A 19,926-nucleotide genomic window follows, 5' to 3' on the forward strand; every position below is an offset into this window, starting at 1 on the left:
AGTCTGCCGATGAAAAATTAATAGAACAAATGTGTTGGAAATATTCGATAAAACGCAACTTGCTCGACAGAAGCATTTAATGAATGGTTGATTGTTGTTTTCAGACAAATATCTATACTTATTCGCAAAGACCGAAAGCGTCATAAAACCTTTTCTGTTTGAAAGTTTGGGGAACTCATTGCTCCAAAATGAATGGGAAAAGTGGCTGCGCACTTTTAAGATTTATCTGGAAGTGGAAGAAGTCAAATCTGTAATTCAGAAAAGAACAAAATTGTTACATTTGGGTGGTATCCAATTGCAGACGGTTGCATACGCATTGCCGGGTGCCATAGCAGAATTTAACGAGGCCGATCAAAATGATGTTTTTCCTCTGCTAGTCGATAAACTGACAGCTTACTTCTCACCCAAGCAAAACTCGACTTTTGAAAGACACCTTTTTAGGAAAATCTCTCCTAAAGAAGGTGAAACATTTGGGAAGTTTATTTTGCCTTTGCGCCAACAAATTCAAAAATGTAATTTCGGGTCTATGGAAGTCGAAATAGAAGAAATTTGTTTAAAAGATAAAATCATTGACACCTGGGCTAGTACGGAACTAAAAAAGAAATTATTGGAAAAAGAACAAACTTTAAGCGAAATCATCGAAGCCTGCCAGGTGGACGAGGAAATAAATGAGCAGTTGCAGCTTATGCACTCGAAGTCATTGCCAGAAATCATTAATAAAATCACTAATATGAAATCAAGGAAAATTAATAAGAGTGATTGTGGAAGGTCCAGACGGTCAGGACACAAGGAAGATAGTCAGATGTGCCCAGCACGCCAGATTAAATGCAACCGATGCTCTCGTGTGGGTCATTTTGCCCGCAGGTGCAGAACAAACCTTAAACGCCTATACCCACAGTCAAATGACAAGGAAGCGATGGGAAATTCCAAACGCAAATATGTGCACCGAATTGAAGAAGATAATCCAGTGGAAAATAAGACAATCCAACGGAATTGTTTTAAGATAGTCAGTGACGAGGAGTTTGAAGAGATGATGCAATGCCGAATTGGAGGTGCATATGTTTCCCTAGTAATTGATTCGGGATCCCGGTTTAACCATATCTCGCAAGACGATTGTTTAACTCTTCAATTAAAGAAAGCAACAGTTTTTAACGTCCGCGGAAATTCGCAAAGTCAATTTAGGGGATACGCCTCAGATAAATTCCTTAAAGTTTTTTGTATTTTTGAGGAACCGATATCAATCAAGCAGAATCCCGAGCTGATTTCATCCTTCTTTGTAATTACAAAACGGACGACAGTCACTGCTGGGACGGGAAACAGCAACGAAGTTAAATGTTCTACGAGTTGGACTACCGGTTAACAACATTCAGATTGTGCCACCATTTCCCAAGTGGAAAGGTATTAGTGTGAAACTAAAAATAGACCCCTACGTTGATCCTGTAAAACAACCAATGAGGCGTATTCCTGTTGCGCTCGAAGAGAAAGTCAAGGCTAAGTTGGGGGAAGCCTACAATCTGGACATTATTGAACCGGTCAAGGGTCACAGCCCGTGGATCTCTCCAATGGTGATCGCGTTCAAAGAAAGTGGTGATATTCGAATATGTTCGGATATGAGGCAAGCCAACCGTGCGATTCTTCGTTTGAACTACCCTTTGCCGACATTTGAATCTTTTATGACTAAATTAAGAAACGCCAGAATCTTTTCACGACTCGATCTAAAGGACGCGTACTATCAATTGGAGTTAGATGAAACAAGTAGGCAGATAACAACTTTTATTACACCGAAGGGGTTATTTTGGTATAAGCGACTAATGTTTGGTATAAATGCGGCGCAAGAAATCTTCCAACGACGAAAGGAAAAACTCTTAGCACCGTGCAACAACGTGATGAATTATATCGACGATGTAATAATTTTTGGAAGTAGCAAAGAAGAGCACGATAAAGCACTGGAAAAGGTTCGAAGCGTTTTCAATAATAATAATGTTCTTCTAAACAATGAGAAATGCATTTGGGAGAAAAATATAATTAAATTTTTGGGACACATTTTAATAGACAAAGGAATTGAAGTAGATCCTGATAAAATTGAATCTATTAGATTATGTCGGCCACCCAAAAATAAGGAAGAGACTCGTTGTTTTCTAGGACTAGTTACCTATGTGGGCAAGTTCATTGCAGACCTAGCGGACCAAACAGAGCCTTTACGTGAGCTTTTAAAGAAAGATCGGAAGTTTATTTGGGGACCAGCTGAAGAAATTGGATTTCAAAAGCTAAAGTTAGCCTTAACTAAAATCCCGAGTCTCTTATATTTTAATATTATAAATAAAACACGACTAATCGCTGATGCTAGTCCGGTTGCTCTAGGTGCAGTACTGTTGCAGTTTAACGATGAGGGCTAGCCCAATATAATTGCATTTGCTAGTAGGAGCTTAACGAATATAGAAAAGCGATACTCCCAAACGGAAAAGGAGAGTTTAGCTTTGGTCTGGGCGGTAGAGAAATACTATTTTTATCTGATAGGTCTAGAGTTCGAATTAGTGACTGACCACAAACCACTAGAAACCATTTTCAAGCCAACATCAAAGCCTCCAGCGCGTATCGAAAGATGGCTTCTGCGTCTTCAAGAGTATAAGTTTAAAGTCATTTACAAATCAGGAAAGGAAAACATAGCTGATAGTTTGTCCCGTTTGTGTGAGCAAACGCCAACCAGTTCTTACGACATCAAGGGTGAGCATAGCATATTGCGAATTATTGAAAACGCTACACCAATATCAATATCGATCTCTGAAATAGCTGAAAACAGCACACAGGATGAGGAAATATTAGACGCAATGGTGTGCCTTCCGCAAGGTTCTTGGGACTCGGCAATGTCAAATAAATTATATTATGAAATGTCAACTATTGGAACAATCATGCTAAGAGGAGCTCGGATTGTTTTTCCGGCAACATTGAGACAGAAAGTGTTGGTGCTGGCACATGAGGGAGATCCTGGCGAATCAGCCATGAAGCGAAGATTGAAGTTCAATGTCTGGTGGCCCAAATTGACAGAGATACCGGGAAATTTGTAAAGAATTGTTTTGATTGTATTTTAGTATCCCAAGCGATAAATCCACCTCCTATGAAGAGAACAGAATTTCCGAATGGGCCTTGGATTTCGGTCGCTACAGAACTTTTAGGGCCACTACCAAACAATGAATATATTTTAGTCTTAATAGACTATTACTCTAGATACATGGAGTTTAAATTCCTTCGCTCCATTACATCGGAATCACTAATTGGGGCGTGTGGGGAAATTTTCAGTAGGCTTGGGTACCCGAAAGAGTTACGAACCGATAATGGCCGACAATATGTAAGCCTTGAATTCAGAAACTATTGTAAATCATGCGGCATCGAGCAAATAACAACACACCCTTATTGGCCATAGGCTAACGGCGGGGTCGAGAATATGAACAAGGCATTAGTCAAGCGGTTGAAGATAGCTCATCAAAACAAGAAAAATCTTAAGGATGAAAATCAAGCTTTCACACTGATGTATAATGTAACCCCTCATGGGACCACAGTCTCCGCTCCAACAGAGCTGATGTTCAATCGAGTCATTAGGGATAAAATTGCGGGAATACAAGATTTAGTGGGAGTGTTTACAGACTCAGCGGAAAGTGATAATGACTGCATCAATAAACAAAAGGGAAAGGAAACTGCAGACAAAAGGAGAGGAGCAAAGGAAGTAAATATCAATGTAGAGGATAAGGTGGTTCTTAAGAATGTAGTTTTTCCCCACAAACTAACACCAAATTTTGACACTACTGAATACGAAGTCTTGAATAAAAAAGAGAATATAGTACAAGTATGTGGGGGAGGCAAAACGCTCATAAGAAATGCAAATCACCTTAAAAGGGTCCCTGGTGAAACAAAATCGTCCGATGCTACCAACACAAAATCGTTTCCAATACACAATCGTTTCCACAAACCAAACTCTACAGCCAGCCGCACAACTCAAGGAGCAAGCACTAGATGAGGATTACGAAAACTTCACCGAGGGATTAAAGCTTAAGCTCGTGAGGGAGGGATGTGGGAACCAGCACCGAGATGCTAAGCGGCAGTCGACGCCTACAACTCTAATCTCTCTCTCTCTCTCTCTCTCTCTCTATGATCCATTATTACCTCTCTCTCTTGGTTCTAATTAGTATATATGTATTTAGTATATTTGTGACAATCAAAGCGGCCGCATTGAAGCGGGAGAATATACCTGTGTTTATGAATTTGGAAGTAACGTGTTTTATTGGAAAGTACCGGGTTATTACACAGTTAGTACAGTATTAAAATTGCTTATAAAAATACTTTGTTCGTTTTTTTGAAAAATATGTGTCTCGTTTATTTTCAGTTATTAATTCCTTTCGATTGCCATTATATTTTCGGATTTTATTATTTTATTGAATTAATTGCACATGTGGTCTTAGTGCCTATTATCCGAGAGAGTGTCACCGTCCTCTCCTCAGTATATTATACATACCTTTTTTAGTGTGACCAACTTCGGTTATTGTGGGAATAATTCACTGTGGAACGAGCGGGCTTATTTAAAATATTCTTAATGTTTACATTCGGCCAATCCTGACATTTGATCGACCTTGATCATACAATAGCAAATTCAATTTATCAGATACATATTACAAACATAAAGTCACAGTTTTATCACACGCAAGCATCCACGGCTTGAGTCTGGCTGATTCTAAGATACCTTTGTACGGCAATTGAGTAAGTTGACAATCGTCAAGATCAGTAACTTCGTAACGGTCATTTGGAAGGACTCGATTTGTCTTATAAGTACCACGGTACTAAGCAGGGAACTTTTTGAACGACCTGGGAGTGTCGTCAAAACTGCGAGGTCAACAAAATCATTGACTCTATAGGATAATAGTGCCTTATGCGATATTCGAATTTTAGCACATGTCTTTGGCCTAATGGCCTCAAGGTTACAGGGATTTTCTAGACTTTATTTCAAGTTACTTGTTTAATTCGTCTACTAGGGGACCTCGCTGATCGCAACCAAATAACAACATTGACGGACTTTTTGTGGTACGACACTGCACTGAGTTATTAATAGCAAATTCTATTCTCAATTTATACTTATCGGCTTGGGCTAGGGGTCCTGACAGCTTTCCCAACATTGTGGTCAACAAACGGTTCACTCGCTCGACCTGCCCATAGGCTTAAGGGCTGCAGTCGCTACTTTAATATGGGAAATATTTTGGTTTTTGGTGGTACCTTCTTTGGTACTAGTGGAACTTACGGGATACAATTTTGCAAACTTTGTAAATGCTTTAATCACTACCAAAAGGTGCTTTCTTTTAGATATAACACTCGGTAAGGGTGGTCAACATGGATAGTATCGTATGGAATCGGAATACTATGCAAGGTTCTATTATGTATGTATAGTTCTGAGAACACTATGTAGGATACTCGGCAGATAGTTTTTTATAAATGCCTCGGCATTTCCTTTGAATCTGTTTACACATTTCTCAACGCTTATTAATTCTTCTTGCATGCGAATCGGTGCAAACAAGCACAGTCTTACCTAAGCATTTCTTTTGTAAACATTACCATCAATTAACTCGAATCCAACATGATTGGCTTTTTCGAAATTCACTCCTAATTTACGGATATCCGGATCTCTTATCTGTTCCGTCTGCAATAATAATGTTGACTCATTTCGATCGAGCTGGTCACCTCTTTCGCTTTAATTGTATAATAACGGGGTTTTCAACTCTTTTATTCTATTTAATCTTGGATCGACAGATCTAAAGAAACACAAGGTTTATTCTCAAACGGTTTTAACCAACTCTTTTCTAAACATAGCTCACACGGGTTGAAACAACTCTTTCCTTGATGAAGAATCGGGAAACGTTTTCCTTTTATCTCACACGGTTTTGTTCATTTTTCCCTAAGGAGGCACACTCTTATCTCACACGGGTTTGAACAACTCGTTCCCAAAGGAACACACGGTTTTATAGCGCTTGGGTTTAAACAACGCTTCCCTAAAGGAAATAATAAGAGACGGGATGCATTTTGCCATCAGTCTGTCTTTGCATCAATGAAGGACCAAAGCAATGGTGTCAGTATGCAGCTCAGTTTCGTAATTAGGGTTAAAGATAGTTAGTACGGGCGGACTAGATAAAGCGGATCTTAATGTAAGAAATGCGTTTTTAGCGGTTTTGGTTATCGGAAATGTCCTGGGTATTCTTGAATAGCTTTTAAATGTGTATTACTTGGTAAAATTCCCTTATCACCGACTTCATATCCTTAATAATCTATGCGCTTCCGTAGGAAAATCCTTTTCTTCAAATTGAGATCTAGATTTGTTTAAGAATAAACCGATCTAACAGTCTTGCTAACATTTTATGATGCTGATCCGCGGTGCGGACGGCAAGAATAATATCGTCCATATATACCATAAGTTCTCGATCTCTAATCATATCACTATGTACCCTCGATAAAGATCTCTGAAGCTGGTCCGTTCTTTAGACCAAAAGGCATTATCAGATATTTGAACTGCCCAATGCGGTGTATTTAATTGAATCCTCTTCTACGCCTACATGGTAAAAACTACTTTTCTAGTTTAAGATGGAGACTACGGTTTCGCCTTCCAGATATTCTAAGCAATCTGAAACGGTCTCTAACAGTCTTCTTATTTAAACCTCGTTAACACTGTGATAGTCGAAAAAAAGGACATGGCAAAATTCGATATTTTCACCCTATTTCGGGTCCTGCGAATCGAACTGCATCATTAGTTTTTTAAGTTATCACGATGGTTTCATAAAAAATTTTTTGCTGAAGTTTTTCATCAAAGTTGCCATTTTTTTGAAAAGGATCTTTCTTTCATTTGCTTCTAACTTCTACAAAATTATTTTTTTTCACTTTCTTTCTTAAGCAAAGTTTCTTATAATTATAAGGGCTACAAATGTTGGGAAGATACCTAGCCTCTAAAGCCGTCCGTTCCCGAGCTTTGTGACAAAATGTAAAAAAAAGGAATCGTGACCATATTTTTTTATGTTTTCTTTCTCGCATTTTGCTAAAATTGATATTTTTCCATTCGAAGCTTAATCATAATAAACTCTGGTGCACGACTATAGCCGCACCCTGTTTTTTCTTATAACTCAAAAACGAATAGACATAGAAGAAATCTAAAACTACCGTTAGATAAAGCATGAAGCAAGATGTAGAAATGAATAATAAAAACAACAACATTTGCACAAAATAACTGTAATTTTTTACATTTCGTTTTGTTCTAAGTGCATAACTATAGCCGCACTTTTCATTTTTGACCTATGTAATCACTTTGGGACGTTGTTCTCATGAAATCGGTCGTGAATAATTAGCTGCGGAGATTTTAATCAATATAAAATTGGTAGACAAAACAGAACAGGTGGACCGAAATCCAAAATAAATTCGCGTGCCCAGCGTCTTCTGGAGCGTGCTGCAAGCAACTCCTTGCTTACAGCTAATGAGTTAGCTGCTGAATGTGGCCTAAATGTGTCCCGATGGACGGTTGCACGAGCATTAAAAAAGTCTCCCGTCATTGTGAGACAAAAATTAAAAGTGGCTTTCAAATTATTGCAACGGCATAAAGAGGCGCGGGTGAAGTTCGCTAGAGACAATATGTCAACTGATTGAAAAAAGGTACAGGATTTGTTTTCTTATAAAAAGATACTAATTTTATATTTTAGATAATTTTTTCGGATGAGAAAAAATTTAATTTGGATGGTCCGGACGGATTCTCATATTATTGGAGAGATTTAAGAAAAGAACCTGTCTATTTCTCGAAGAGAAATTTCCGTGGAGGATCTCTCATGGTATGGGCTGCTTTCTGTGAGTCAGGATGCTTGGAGATTGCATTTCCAAGCACTCATATGAACTCCAGAGAGTATATCGATTTAGTAAAAATGAATCTTCTACCGTTCCTTCGCGCACAACGAGAAGATTCATTTGTTTTCCAGCAGGATAACGCATCAGTGGACGTCAGCCGGGAGACCCGGTCATGGCTTGATGACAATGAAACTACAACATTGATGTGGCCGGCATGTTCTCCAGACATGAATCCTATGGAGAACTTGTGGGCTTTACTAGTGCGTAGAATTTATGCCCGTAACACTAAATTTAGCAATGTTAATAGCCTTAAACTGGCTATTATTAAAGAATGGGACAATATCTCCCAATTAGATATAAGTAATTTGATTAACTCCATGCCAAATCGTATTTTTGAGCTTATTTCAGTGAAAGGTGGTTACACACATTATTAATATAAGTAGGTTGTTATAAATTTGTTAATACTTTGTTTTTGTTTATAAAAAATGAAAAGTGCAATTATAGTTATGCACTTAGAACAAAACGAAATGTGAAAAATTACAGTTATTTTGTGCGAATGTTGTTGTTTTTATTATTTATTTCTACATCTTGCTTCATGCTTTATCTAACGGTAGTTTTAGATTTCTTCTATGTCTATTCGTTTTTGAGAAAAAACAGGTTGCGGCTATAGTCGTGCACCAGAGTTTATGAGAATTTATTTTGCTCAATGGCAGCAGAAGAGATACCAGACCTATCTAATTTACGATTTATTGAAATCGATACATTGAAAATAACTCTTAAGGTTCGGTGGTGAACGTTGCCGGAATATATCTTTCTGTTCTTTGACATCTTGGAATTGGAATATACTCCGAATGAGGTATTGGCAACTGTGCAGATTGGCGATTTTTTAGACCATAGAAACCTTCTTTAATTTTGCGAGTTTATTCTGGCATGCGTATGATGACCTTGTGGATCTGTACAAATCATTGGAATGTCGAAACCCATTTTTGGGCGAAACCTTTTTGACCAATTCTGTCAAATTGCAGATATTGCTTGGTGCCCAAATTACGTCTCTAATCACTGGTAACTTAAAGTACTCTTCATAAATTGCTGCAGTTCCAGGAAATATTTTGCGTCTACTCCTAGGGCTCGTAAATTTTCCACGCACGTAACAAAATACAAATAAACTGTCACAAGAGGAATTATTAGCACTTTATATTAAATTTTTGGAAATATAAAGGACCAACCAACCAATTTTTCATCAACTTAAATATCATTTACCCGCCTTGTCAGTTTTCCCAACGCAGGTAATTAGCAATCTAACATTGTATAATAATATATATGTATAGTTAGATAGTATTAACATAACGGCATTACGGAATATTGTCAATTAAGTGCAAAGAAGAAACAGGCAAATATGCATGCGCTCTCCATCTTTCTGCACCTGTAGCGTATTTTTAAGGCAAGGATTCCTTAGTTCGAACTCGCACATTGCAACCATAAATATGATAGGTAAATATTTCACCTATCTAGTGTATGTAATCCGGCATTGATCCTTGTTAGTTGTATTCCACCAAATTTCAAGAAACGCCAATTTTTAGTGTATTTTTTAAATTTATGAAACATGCTATAAACAAAGAATAATTTTCAGATAATACAAATATTTTTAAAATTGATACAAATTGGAAAATGAACTTCTTGTTCATCTCAAATCTAAACTTATTATAAGATTTGTTTCGTAGCAACTCTAGTTGGTGTTAAATTTATGGTACTTATGTTCATGTATACGAACTATGGGAATTTAATGAAACAAACCTGAAGTAACGGTAAATGTGTTTCAATCTCGTCCATGGCTATCGTCTTCCCTTAAGCAATCTCGGCTTATTTCACTATCACTATTAAGACTGTCATACTCTTCCGATTCAGATTTGACAATTTTAGAACAATGTCTTTTAACCGTATTAGTGTGATTGCATTCTCTGGATTCAGTCATATAAACGCTGGCGTTACAATTACTCTCGGTTATACTGACCACTGAAGAAAATTTCATATTGGATTTTATGATACCAGATGTTTTTTTCATTCTTAAGTCTTAAATCGTTCGTAGATAAGTTTGCAATTTGGTTCAAGGAAACGTTTTCCGATTGGTTTTCATGTTCTGGTAAATGAAATGTTGCGTAAGGATATATATCTTCAGAAAACTCTGGTATGCGGTCAAGCACGGCTTCTGGTACAGATTGTTGACAGTTTTTGGCTACTGTACCATAAAAAACTTCTCTTTGTCGATTATTCGCTTTATCTGGATTGGAAAACGTTCTTAGTGTATTCGTATTTCCTGAAAGAGCGCGTCGCGGATCTGCAAGAAAATTTTCAAATAAGTAAATTAATATTTTCAATTTATTTTTTTAGATACTTACACTTCTTAAAACATATAAACGCTCCTATAAGGGCAAGAATCGTTCCAAAAATCGATACTATAATAATAGCAATAAAGTGAACATCGATTAAAAAAATGTTTCTTCCAGGCCCCCCTTCACTGTCAGTGCCGCCTACTAATCCAAAAAAGTAAGGGTTTGAAAGTAAAACTCCTTTGTTGTTGAGCCAGCATTATTGTATGCTGTAACACGTAAATTGTAAGCTGTTCCAGCTTCTAAGTCGCCAATATTATACCACGTCTACAAATCAACGAATGAATTGTGATAAATTTAAAAATTGGTACATTAACTTACTTTGATTTCTACTTTGTTGGAAACGATAATCCATTCATTGGACGATTGAAAGACTTTAAATTCTATGCAGAAGTACAGAATGGGACATCCACCATCGTCCCACGCTGTTAAATCCAAAAAAGTTGATGTTATGTTTGGACGAATAAATTTGTTTTGATCTGGTGCAATAGGCTTATTTCCTGACAACAAAAAAAAAAAAAAAAAAAAAATAATTACATTCAATAACCTAATTCTAGAATTTATATTTAAAAATTAAGAATCCCACCTTTTGTTTTTACTGTCTCTACTGCGCTGTTGGGACTGATGCCAATTTTATTAAAACTGTTAATGAAAAACTGATATCGTGTTCCACATCGAAGGTTTTCGAGAACAAATGAATTAGCCCGCCATTCTAAAGCGAGTTCCTCCCACTCAGCAGTGTCACATCTATAAGTTAAGGTAAACCCTTTTAGTGATGTACCACCAAAATCTTCAACTTTCCATTGAATAGAAATTGAGTGCTTTTGTACAGTATTGATAAAGATGATTGGAGTTGACGGAGGCACTAGGGGTAGAAGATATTTATTAACCATAATATAAAGTACACGTACATTTAAAAATAGAAACATTCTCACCCTGCACATAAAGCTGATAAACGATTTGATCCGAACCTATAGAGTTTTTTGTTGTACATGAATAGTTGCCTTCATTCCAACGTTCAACATTGCGGAGGAGTAAAGTATTTTCGTGATTTACTTCCAAACGGATATTTTTCTTTTCTCGAATATTTAAGAACCTCCATTCAACGAAAACCTTTGGATTTCCAACAAAGATACATTCTAATTTTATATCTCCTCGCCAACTAACGCTTAAAGATTGGCTGAATGAGATTATAGCGGCTGGGATAGACGAGCTGGGTATTAATTTAATAACTGGTGTGCTTGGACCCTGCCCAACTTTAGTCGATGCAGTCACCCAAGCCTCATACGATTTCTTTAAATTTAAATCTTTGGCTTCAAAATAAAGTGTTCGCGCTGACAAAACTTCTTTTAATATCTGCAATTCTTGTTCTTTTTCAAGGATTCTAATAAAAATAGTGTATTTTGTAATTAATCCATTGGGATAACTTGGGGGTAACCAGCTGACAATAACTGAAGACGCTGTGCTCACAACTGACTTAACACGTTTTGGTGCGTCTGGCACTGCCTCCTCAGTGATACATGTCACTGCAGGACTTAAAGGTCCATCACCAGCCCTTGTAAACGCTAAAATTTGCACGCTATAGTTGGTAAACGGCTGTAACCCATGAAGCACGGTATTAAGAGCTGATGTAATTTTGGTTTCTCGACTACTGTACTCATGTTCAAGATATACCGGCTCATAAAGTAACTTATAACCCTGAACTATCCCATGGCACAAGACTTTCGGTGGCGACTGCCATGATATTTCAATATTTTGTGCTGTTAGTCCTAAGCATGTTACAGCTATAGGGTGTGCTGCTGGAACGTCTTCTAGTGTGTGACCTAATACTACTTCGCTAGGTGGTCCTTCGCCTTTTATGTTAAATGCTGATACCGTTATTGCATAGTGTGTATACTTCTCCAATCCAATTAAACGGAAATCGTTTAGACCCTCGGTGGTAAGACTGCTTATTTTAGTATAGTTTTTGGAACTGAGGTATGATGCACCGTGCTTTTGATAAGCAATTATAAATCCCAAAAGATCTCCATTCCACGATTCACGAAGAGGAGCTCGCCAAGTTATTAACAACTATAACATTTGTAATTTATTATTAGAGCTTAACTTACGATAATACTAACTTGTTGTGAATCCAAAGAATCAACTTTTACATCCTGTGGGGGAGACGATGGCATTTCAGAGTCCGTTTGCAAGAATAATATGTCACTGGGAGCGCTAGTGCCCAAGTGGTTTTCCGCATACAAACGTATGTGATATGCATTAGCTGGTTTGAGAGAATTTAAATGTGCTGTGGTTCTATCGCCAGGTATGACGTGCTGGTTATTATGTTCGTGCCAGACATCTGCAAAGAAAAAAAAAGAGCAATTTTTTTTGTTTGTTTGTTATGGGCAACCCAAAGAGATAGCTTTCCAACTTGTGCCCGACCGACCAATAGACGTAGCCGTATAAGACACAGAAAAAAGCAGACAACCAGATCATAATATGTAAACTGCAGCTATCTATGAACTTGTTAGAAAACTCTGGCTGGGGTACACTTCCCAGACTTCCAAATTCAGTCTTCAGAATATTTTTAGAGAATCGAGAGAAGCATGGAAGGCTTAAGATGGATGCGTCTGTAAGTATCCTGTCTGGGTCTATTGATTACCGATCATGTGAGCCTTTTATGGCTAATGAAGCAACCTAACTTGAAGGGACGGATAAGCCATAGAAGAGGTCCGGACAATGTCGTACCTGATGCGCTTTCGAGAATGTTTTCAGATGAAATAAGCGCGCTAGAAGAAGTTTATCCTGGAGTTGATTTAAATTCCAACTGTGTTAGTGATAGTGAATGTCAGAATTTGACAATTAAGTTTTTAGATAGTCTGGCAGAGTTTCCAGATATACGAGTGGAAGATGGTTTTGTCTATATACGAACTGAACATGATGACGGAAATTTAGAATCCGAACCTATAGAGTTTTTTGTTGTACATGAATAGTTGCCTTCATTCCAACGTTCAACAATGCGGAGCTGTAAAGTATTTTCGTGATTTATTTCCAAACGGATATTTTTTTTTCTCGAATACATATTTAAGAACCTCCATTCAACGAAAACCTTTGGATTTCCAACAAAGATACATTCTAATTTTATATCTCCTCGCCGAGTTGAGTATTAATTTAATAACTGGTGTGCTTGGACCCTGCCCAACTTTAGTCGATGCAGTCACCCAAGCCTCATACGATTTCTTTAAATTTAAATCTTTAACTTCAAAATGAAGTCTGGCAGAGTATCCAGATATACGAGTCCTAGTGAGTGATAACGGAGCACAATTCAAAGCTGTCGAATTTAACGCGTGGCTAAAGAAGCTCGGTATTAAGCATGTTTATACAGCTTTGTATTCACCTTAAGCTAATGCTTCAGAACGGGTGAATCGATCAACCATAGGAGCGATTAGAGCTTATCTTAACAAGGATCATAGAGAGTGGGATGAACGTATTCCACAAATTAGTTGTGCTCTGCGGAATGGTCATCATGCTAGCATTAATTGTTCTCCATATTATGCAGTTTTTGGCTTTGATAGGATCAAACATGGCTCTCATTATAAACTACTAAATAAGTTCAGTTTATTAGACGAATCACTTAATCCACTTAGAAAAAACGATCAATTGCAGTTGTTGAGAAAAGAAATAAAACAGCAAATTGCATCAGCAGCAGATAAAAATGCCAAGCAGTATAACTTGCGCACTAGGCCAGCCAGAGTAATTTTCAGAAAAATACGAATGCGAAATTCAATCCGCAATGGGTGAAGTCTAGAGTCAGGAATGTATAGGGTTACCATGTTTTAGAAGACTTCAAGGGAAATTACAAGGAACATATCATGCCAAGGACATTAAAAAAAAATATCAAAGAAGCTAACCTCGGCTAGACCGAAGTTTTTATACCCTTGCAGTCCTTGGCAATAATATTTTTTACTTTTTTAAATTTCCTTCCCTGCAACTTAATTCATCAATACACTAACAAAACATTAATAGTATTTTTACTACAATTTTTCTTCCTTTCCATCTTTCCCTTAGCAACGCACGGCACGCATACACATACAGTTCATGTAGCGTTGCGTCTGTGTGTGTATGCATGTACTCTTTTGTTTTGAAGATGACGTAGTAAGCAGCGATTGAACCGATTTATATTGACTGTAACTTGTGTTCTATTTATCCGATCGGATTGAAATTGGAATCTGAGTTATTATATCCAATACTATTATCGTAGTAAATTTCATGGGGATACTCCAATTTTCATGAAAATGTTTCTTCTAGAGCTATATGATATAGTGGTCCGATCCTGACAATTTTCATTTTTTATCTGCTCCGGGATACAAGTAGCTCAAATACCAAATACCATTCATTTCGATAGCTCTTAAGATGGCTTTGATAGGATCAAACATGGCTCTCATTATAAACTACTAAATAAGTTCAGTTTATTAGACGAATCACTTAATCCACTTAGAAAAAACGATCAATTGCAGTTGTTGAGAAAAGAAATAAAACAGCAAATTGCATCAGCAGCAGATAAAAATGCCAAGCAGTATAACTTGCGCACTAGGCCAGCCAGAGTAATTTTCAGAAAAATACGAATGCGAAATTCAATCCGCAATGGGTGAAGTCTAGAGTCAGGAATGTATAGGGTTACCATGTTTTAGAAGACTTCAAGGGAAATTACAAGGAACATATCATGCCAAGGACATTAAAAAAAAATATCAAAGAAGCTAACCTCGGCTAGACCGAAGTTTTTATACCCTTGCAGTTCTTGGCAATAATATTTTTACTTTTTTAAATTTCCTTCCCTGCAACTTAATTCATCAATACACTAACAAAACATTAATAGTATTTTTACTACAATTTTTTCTTCCTTTCCATCTTTCCCTTAGCAACGCACGGCACGCATACACATACAGTTCATGTAGCGTTGCGTCTGTGTGTGTATGCATGTACTCTTTTGTTTTGAAGATGACGTAGTAAGCAACGATTGAACCGATTTATATTGACTGTAACTTGTGTTCTATTTATCCGATCGGATTGAAATTGGAATCTGAGTTATTATATCCAATACTATTATCGTAGTAAATTTCATGGGGATACTCCAATTTTCATGAAAATGTTTCTTCTAGAGCTATATGATATAGTGGTCCGATCCTGACAATTTTCATTTTTTATCTGCTCCGGGATACAAGTAGCTCAAATACCAAATACCATTCATTTCGATAGCTCTTAAGATGGCGGCGTGAAGTTGATTTGCACAGACGGGCGGACGGACGGACTGACAGACGGACATGGCTATATCGACTCAGCTTCTCATGCTGATCAAGAATATATATACTTTATGGGGTCGGAAATGTCTCCTTCTGTGCGTTACAAACATCTGGCCAATTTTATAATATCCTCTGCAAGGGTATAATAAGGTTTTCAGACTAATTCCCCGAGAAAACTATAGAATTCGTCTGTGGTTGTGGAGGTGCCCAAAGTAAAACTTGCAACTCAAAAAAATAAAACAAAAGAAAAAAAAAGTATAAAAAGAAAGGAAGGCCGAATTTAAAAGACCCGCGAATGCACTGATTGATTGCTAAAAGAAAGTTCACCACATTTCTTTTTCCCATTATGCCAATAGCGGATAATGTTACTTTGACAGTTGACGTCGGGTCTAAACGAAGATTAAAGCGAGGCCTAGAGCAGATGCCGAAAAGAAAATTAAAATGTATTGCTTTGATTAAGCAGAAGGTAATTATACAGCTCTATAGAACAAAAAAAAAAAAAAAAAAAACGCATTAACCACATTCATATTTATCCCATCTATATCGTATCACAGTTTTCCAAGTGATATTCCTCCGAAACGGCTTGACTGATTTTGATGAAATTTCTATGAGAACAACATCTATTTTTCAACCCCTAAATGTTAGGGGTAGTTCCCGAGCGTGAAAAAAATGGATTTTATAACTTCTTTCCGTGTGTCGACCGCAGTAGGCGGGGGCAATTAAACGTACCACGTTGTAGGAAATTCATTCGTTCCCGTAACGTTTGGCGGGTCAACTAGCTCATTAAATAATTTTATTTATTCTAATTATGTATGTTTTGTACAGTGAGCAATGCCAAGAAAACGCAAAGGGGCTGATTTGAGCCACATTACAAGTAATGCTCGGTCCTTGCAAAATATCAGATCCGAAAGAACAGAAGTACAAAACCAGCAACAAAATACTGATGCAATTTCATCAATAAGAGCCAGAAAATACACGAGCTGAACGCAATGACGTCAGAAGATCACGCCGTTTCACAGTCAATAGACGAAAAACAAATGACCAACGACGACAACAGGAACATCGAGCATTTATATCTTATTCATTCCTGCGTCTAGCATTCCAGTATGAGCCCGATATTGAATATTATGCTCATTCAAAAGTGGTAAAATGGTGTTATGGACAAGGAATATCCGCATCGTCATGCTCTGAAATTGAAAAATGAGCCAGCTGGGATGTGTTGCGCGTCAGGACAAGTGCAACTACCTGAAATTGAAACAACACCTGAACCGTTGAACGGCTTACTTATCGCCACGTATTCTGATTCTAACGTGTTCCTGAAGTAAAAAATTACACCTAAAAATAAATATGCGCGTTCAAACGCTACAAGATCAATCCGCTGAAATATTTTCAAAACAACTTTTAGATATCGGTGATGGAAAAGTTGCTATAGATGAAACTGGATACGTAAAATTACCGACCGATTTCTGCACAATCGCTGATTTGCAAGATACTCGCTGACGATTGAACAAACATTTCCCGATGTACACACACAGTACATAAATCATGAGTGGCTTGCAGAAAGAACAAGTTCAGCAAGTTCAGAGTTGAAAATATACTCATACTACCGATTCCTTTTATTCAGTTCAGTGTATTTAGTTTCCGATTAGATTGGCATTTGCAATGACTATCAACAAGTCCCAAGGTCAAACGATGTCTGTTTGTGGATTAGATTTAAGAACACCATGTTTTTCACACGGACAATTATACGTGGCATGCTCTCGAGTAAGAAAACCATCCAGTTTGTTTGTGTTAGCTAAAGATGGACTAACAAAAAATATTGTTCACGCTATAGCATTAACAGACTGATATTGTTTTAAGGGATAAATTATAATAATTTAAAAATATAGTTAGCCTCTTGTTATTTTTATATTCTAGAAATTACTATAAAATTATTTATATGGCAAAACAACGTTTGCCGGGGTTTCTAGTATATGTTTATATTTTTTTTTTTTTGTCACACAAATCGGTGATTTGCAAAGACAGAATTCCAAGATGTTGACGTTGGATAGTGCAAGCGAAAAAGTTGTTTACCAAAGGGGACGAAACAATTGCATTAGCGACCCACTGATCAGTCAAATTTCGTTGGGACACCGGCAAGTGCAAGGGCGAGAAGTGAAATGAAAAAAAAAAAAAAAAAAAAACACGCAGCGCAAAGGAAAATTAATAAGAGTTAAAAATTATAAAACAAACAACCCATGTGAAAAAAGTGTAACAAGAATGAAAAAAAAGAAAACAAAAATTTTAAGTCAGATGAAAAATCAAGGAGAGGTTATTGTATAAGTCTTTGTAATAAGAAAAAATGAAGTAAGTAAGTTGAGCCGCCGACTTGTGTAACAAGTTGAGCCGCCGACTTGTGTAACAAGTTTCGCCGACACGTAAAACAAATATTTCAAATTTCGAAAACCAAATTTATGTCTATTAAATAGTTTTTACATGCTTCATACTATGTCATGTAGCCAACGTCCAATTCTGGTCTTGTGGACATGTGCATGTGCATGTTTATAGTCCGATTTCAAATTTGGTAGTTTGGTAGAAATAGTTAAGTTTAATTAGTCTGACGAATTTGATTGCGATAGTCAAAAAACTACAGGGGGAAATCTGTTTTTTCCAAATTATGGGGAGGAAGTGGGCGTGGCAAAATATGAAAATATATACATTCTGCGCGCATACTAAGCCAGCGTACATATTAAATTTGGCTTTGTAAGTTTTTGATAAAATTAGTTTTGTTTAATTTGCGGGGCGGAAGTGGGCGTGCCAAAATTTTTAAATTGTCAAAGCTGACTCACAGCCTTTAGACGCTGTCACCGGTTAATGCTAGACTGATAGAATGATAGATCGAATGCATTTCTGCTGAGACGACCTTATGAAATCTCTTTCAAGCACTCTGGATGCACCTACGAAGTTTTTTCCGTTGTTGGACTGCACTTGCTGGGGACACCCTCGCCTCGATACCACACGAGCGAATGCTGCTAGAAATGTTTCAGTGCTTAAATCCGAAGTTGCCTCAAGGTGAATGGCTCTGGTAAAGAAACACACAAAGACACACACATATCCCTTTGATATGCGACAGGCGCGGCCGGTGAAACTTTTGATATCGAAAGGCCCTGCGAAATCTATCCCGGTGGTCGTAAAGGGCCGTGCGAAAGTAGTTCGCTGGGACGGAAGGCTGCCCATTAGCTGTGATTGCAGCCTTCTTTTGTAGATCACGCAGACATTGCATGAATTGACCACCGATTTGACTAGATCCCGCAGTCTTGGAATCCAGTATCTCTGTCGGATGAGACGGACTACCAGTTGACTGCCCCCATGGAGAGAGATCTGATGCGTGAAAAGCACCAACAGCCGGGACAATGACTTACGACTGGCAACAGAATGGGGTTACGCTCATCGTAACAGAGGGCTGCTGCTTGTTGCACGCGCCCACATGCTCGGATCATACCAGATGCGTCAATGAACGGATTCAAATTAAGAATTGTACTAGACATGGGCAGAGATTTCTTCTGCTGTAGACTCTTGTGGTTCCCGCAGCCATGGTGGGCCTTTTTTTACTACAATTTTTTCTTCCTTTCCATCTTTCCCTTAGCAACGCACGGCACGCATACACATACAGTTCATGTAGCGTTGCGTCTGTGTGTGTAAGTTAATAATTAATATACTCAAACTGTTTACTTGTGATCTCTGCACGAAGTTAAATCAATGAGATAGAATTATACTTGTTCGTTTATTGGTCAAATCCGTACTAAAATATAAATGACAAAATATTCTTAACATAAGCTAGCCCTGACCTATAATCGCTGTGTCAGCGATTATGCTGAATGGATTATGTAAAGTCAAGTCTATTGATAATTGCTTTAAAATTTAGTGGAGTGTCGTATGACGACAATACCATATCAGCGGAGCCTTTGATAATTATACCCAGCGCCTGATAATGCTTTGAGCTTCCTACATAATTTTCAAAGATTTTATATGCAGTGTGTGTGGCTTTCCGCCACGAAACATAAGTCTTGATTTTTCCCTCAAAGTCTGGTACTGATTTAATTATGTCCAGTGTTTCGTCACATTTAATACCTACAATAATTTCTGCATCTTAAAATACTTCAACCTCGGGTAGGGACACTGTTGCATTTCTAAACTCGTTTCTCATTTCCTCCATTTTTCTTTCAAATAATTGCGCTTGATTTTCTAATACACTGTTTACTGCATACTCGAGCAGCGCTTTCAAATTTTCTTCACTCACTGCCATTTTATTTTTTGTTTGTTCCGGCACTAGTTTGTTTTTTATATCTTTTATTAGTTCTTCTAGTTCTAAGTCATATACTTCTTTTTTACTCATAAGATTTTCAATTTAATTCAAAAAT

The 19,926-nt window shown here is 37.4% G+C and overlaps 1 protein-coding gene and 1 long non-coding RNA gene across 2 annotated transcripts in view; both read right to left on the reverse strand.

The window, feature by feature from the left end:
- LOC137572593 (uncharacterized) overlaps nucleotides 1-11,370 on the reverse strand; it is a 38,526-nt gene extending 27,156 nt beyond the window's left edge. Inside the window, exons 1-5 of the long non-coding RNA XR_011031836.1 lie at nucleotides 11,180-11,370; nucleotides 10,831-11,109; nucleotides 10,566-10,744; nucleotides 10,254-10,511; nucleotides 9,652-10,192 (exon numbers count right to left, since the gene is read on the reverse strand). This is a non-coding gene — a long non-coding RNA (uncharacterized lncRNA). The remainder of the gene's footprint in view (nucleotides 1-9,651; nucleotides 10,193-10,253; nucleotides 10,512-10,565; nucleotides 10,745-10,830; nucleotides 11,110-11,179) is intronic.
- A 62-nt stretch (nucleotides 11,371-11,432) lies between these two features.
- The window catches only part of LOC137586829 (cell adhesion molecule Dscam2-like), a gene marked incomplete at its 3' end in the record, with an annotated part of 243,021 nt that continues 234,527 nt past the window's right edge, over nucleotides 11,433-19,926 (reverse strand). The window contains exons 5-6 of the mRNA XM_068303039.1: nucleotides 12,365-12,585; nucleotides 11,433-12,314 (exon numbers count right to left, since the gene is read on the reverse strand). Coding sequence (XP_068159140.1) covers nucleotides 11,433-12,314; nucleotides 12,365-12,585 — 1,103 coding nt within the window. The remainder of the gene's footprint in view (nucleotides 12,315-12,364; nucleotides 12,586-19,926) is intronic.

Source organism: Drosophila tropicalis, unplaced genomic scaffold (genome assembly GCF_018151085.1).
Source record: "Drosophila tropicalis isolate 14030-0801.00 unplaced genomic scaffold, ASM1815108v1 contig_1, whole genome shotgun sequence".
Lineage (NCBI taxonomy): Eukaryota > Metazoa > Arthropoda > Insecta > Diptera > Drosophilidae > Drosophila > Drosophila tropicalis.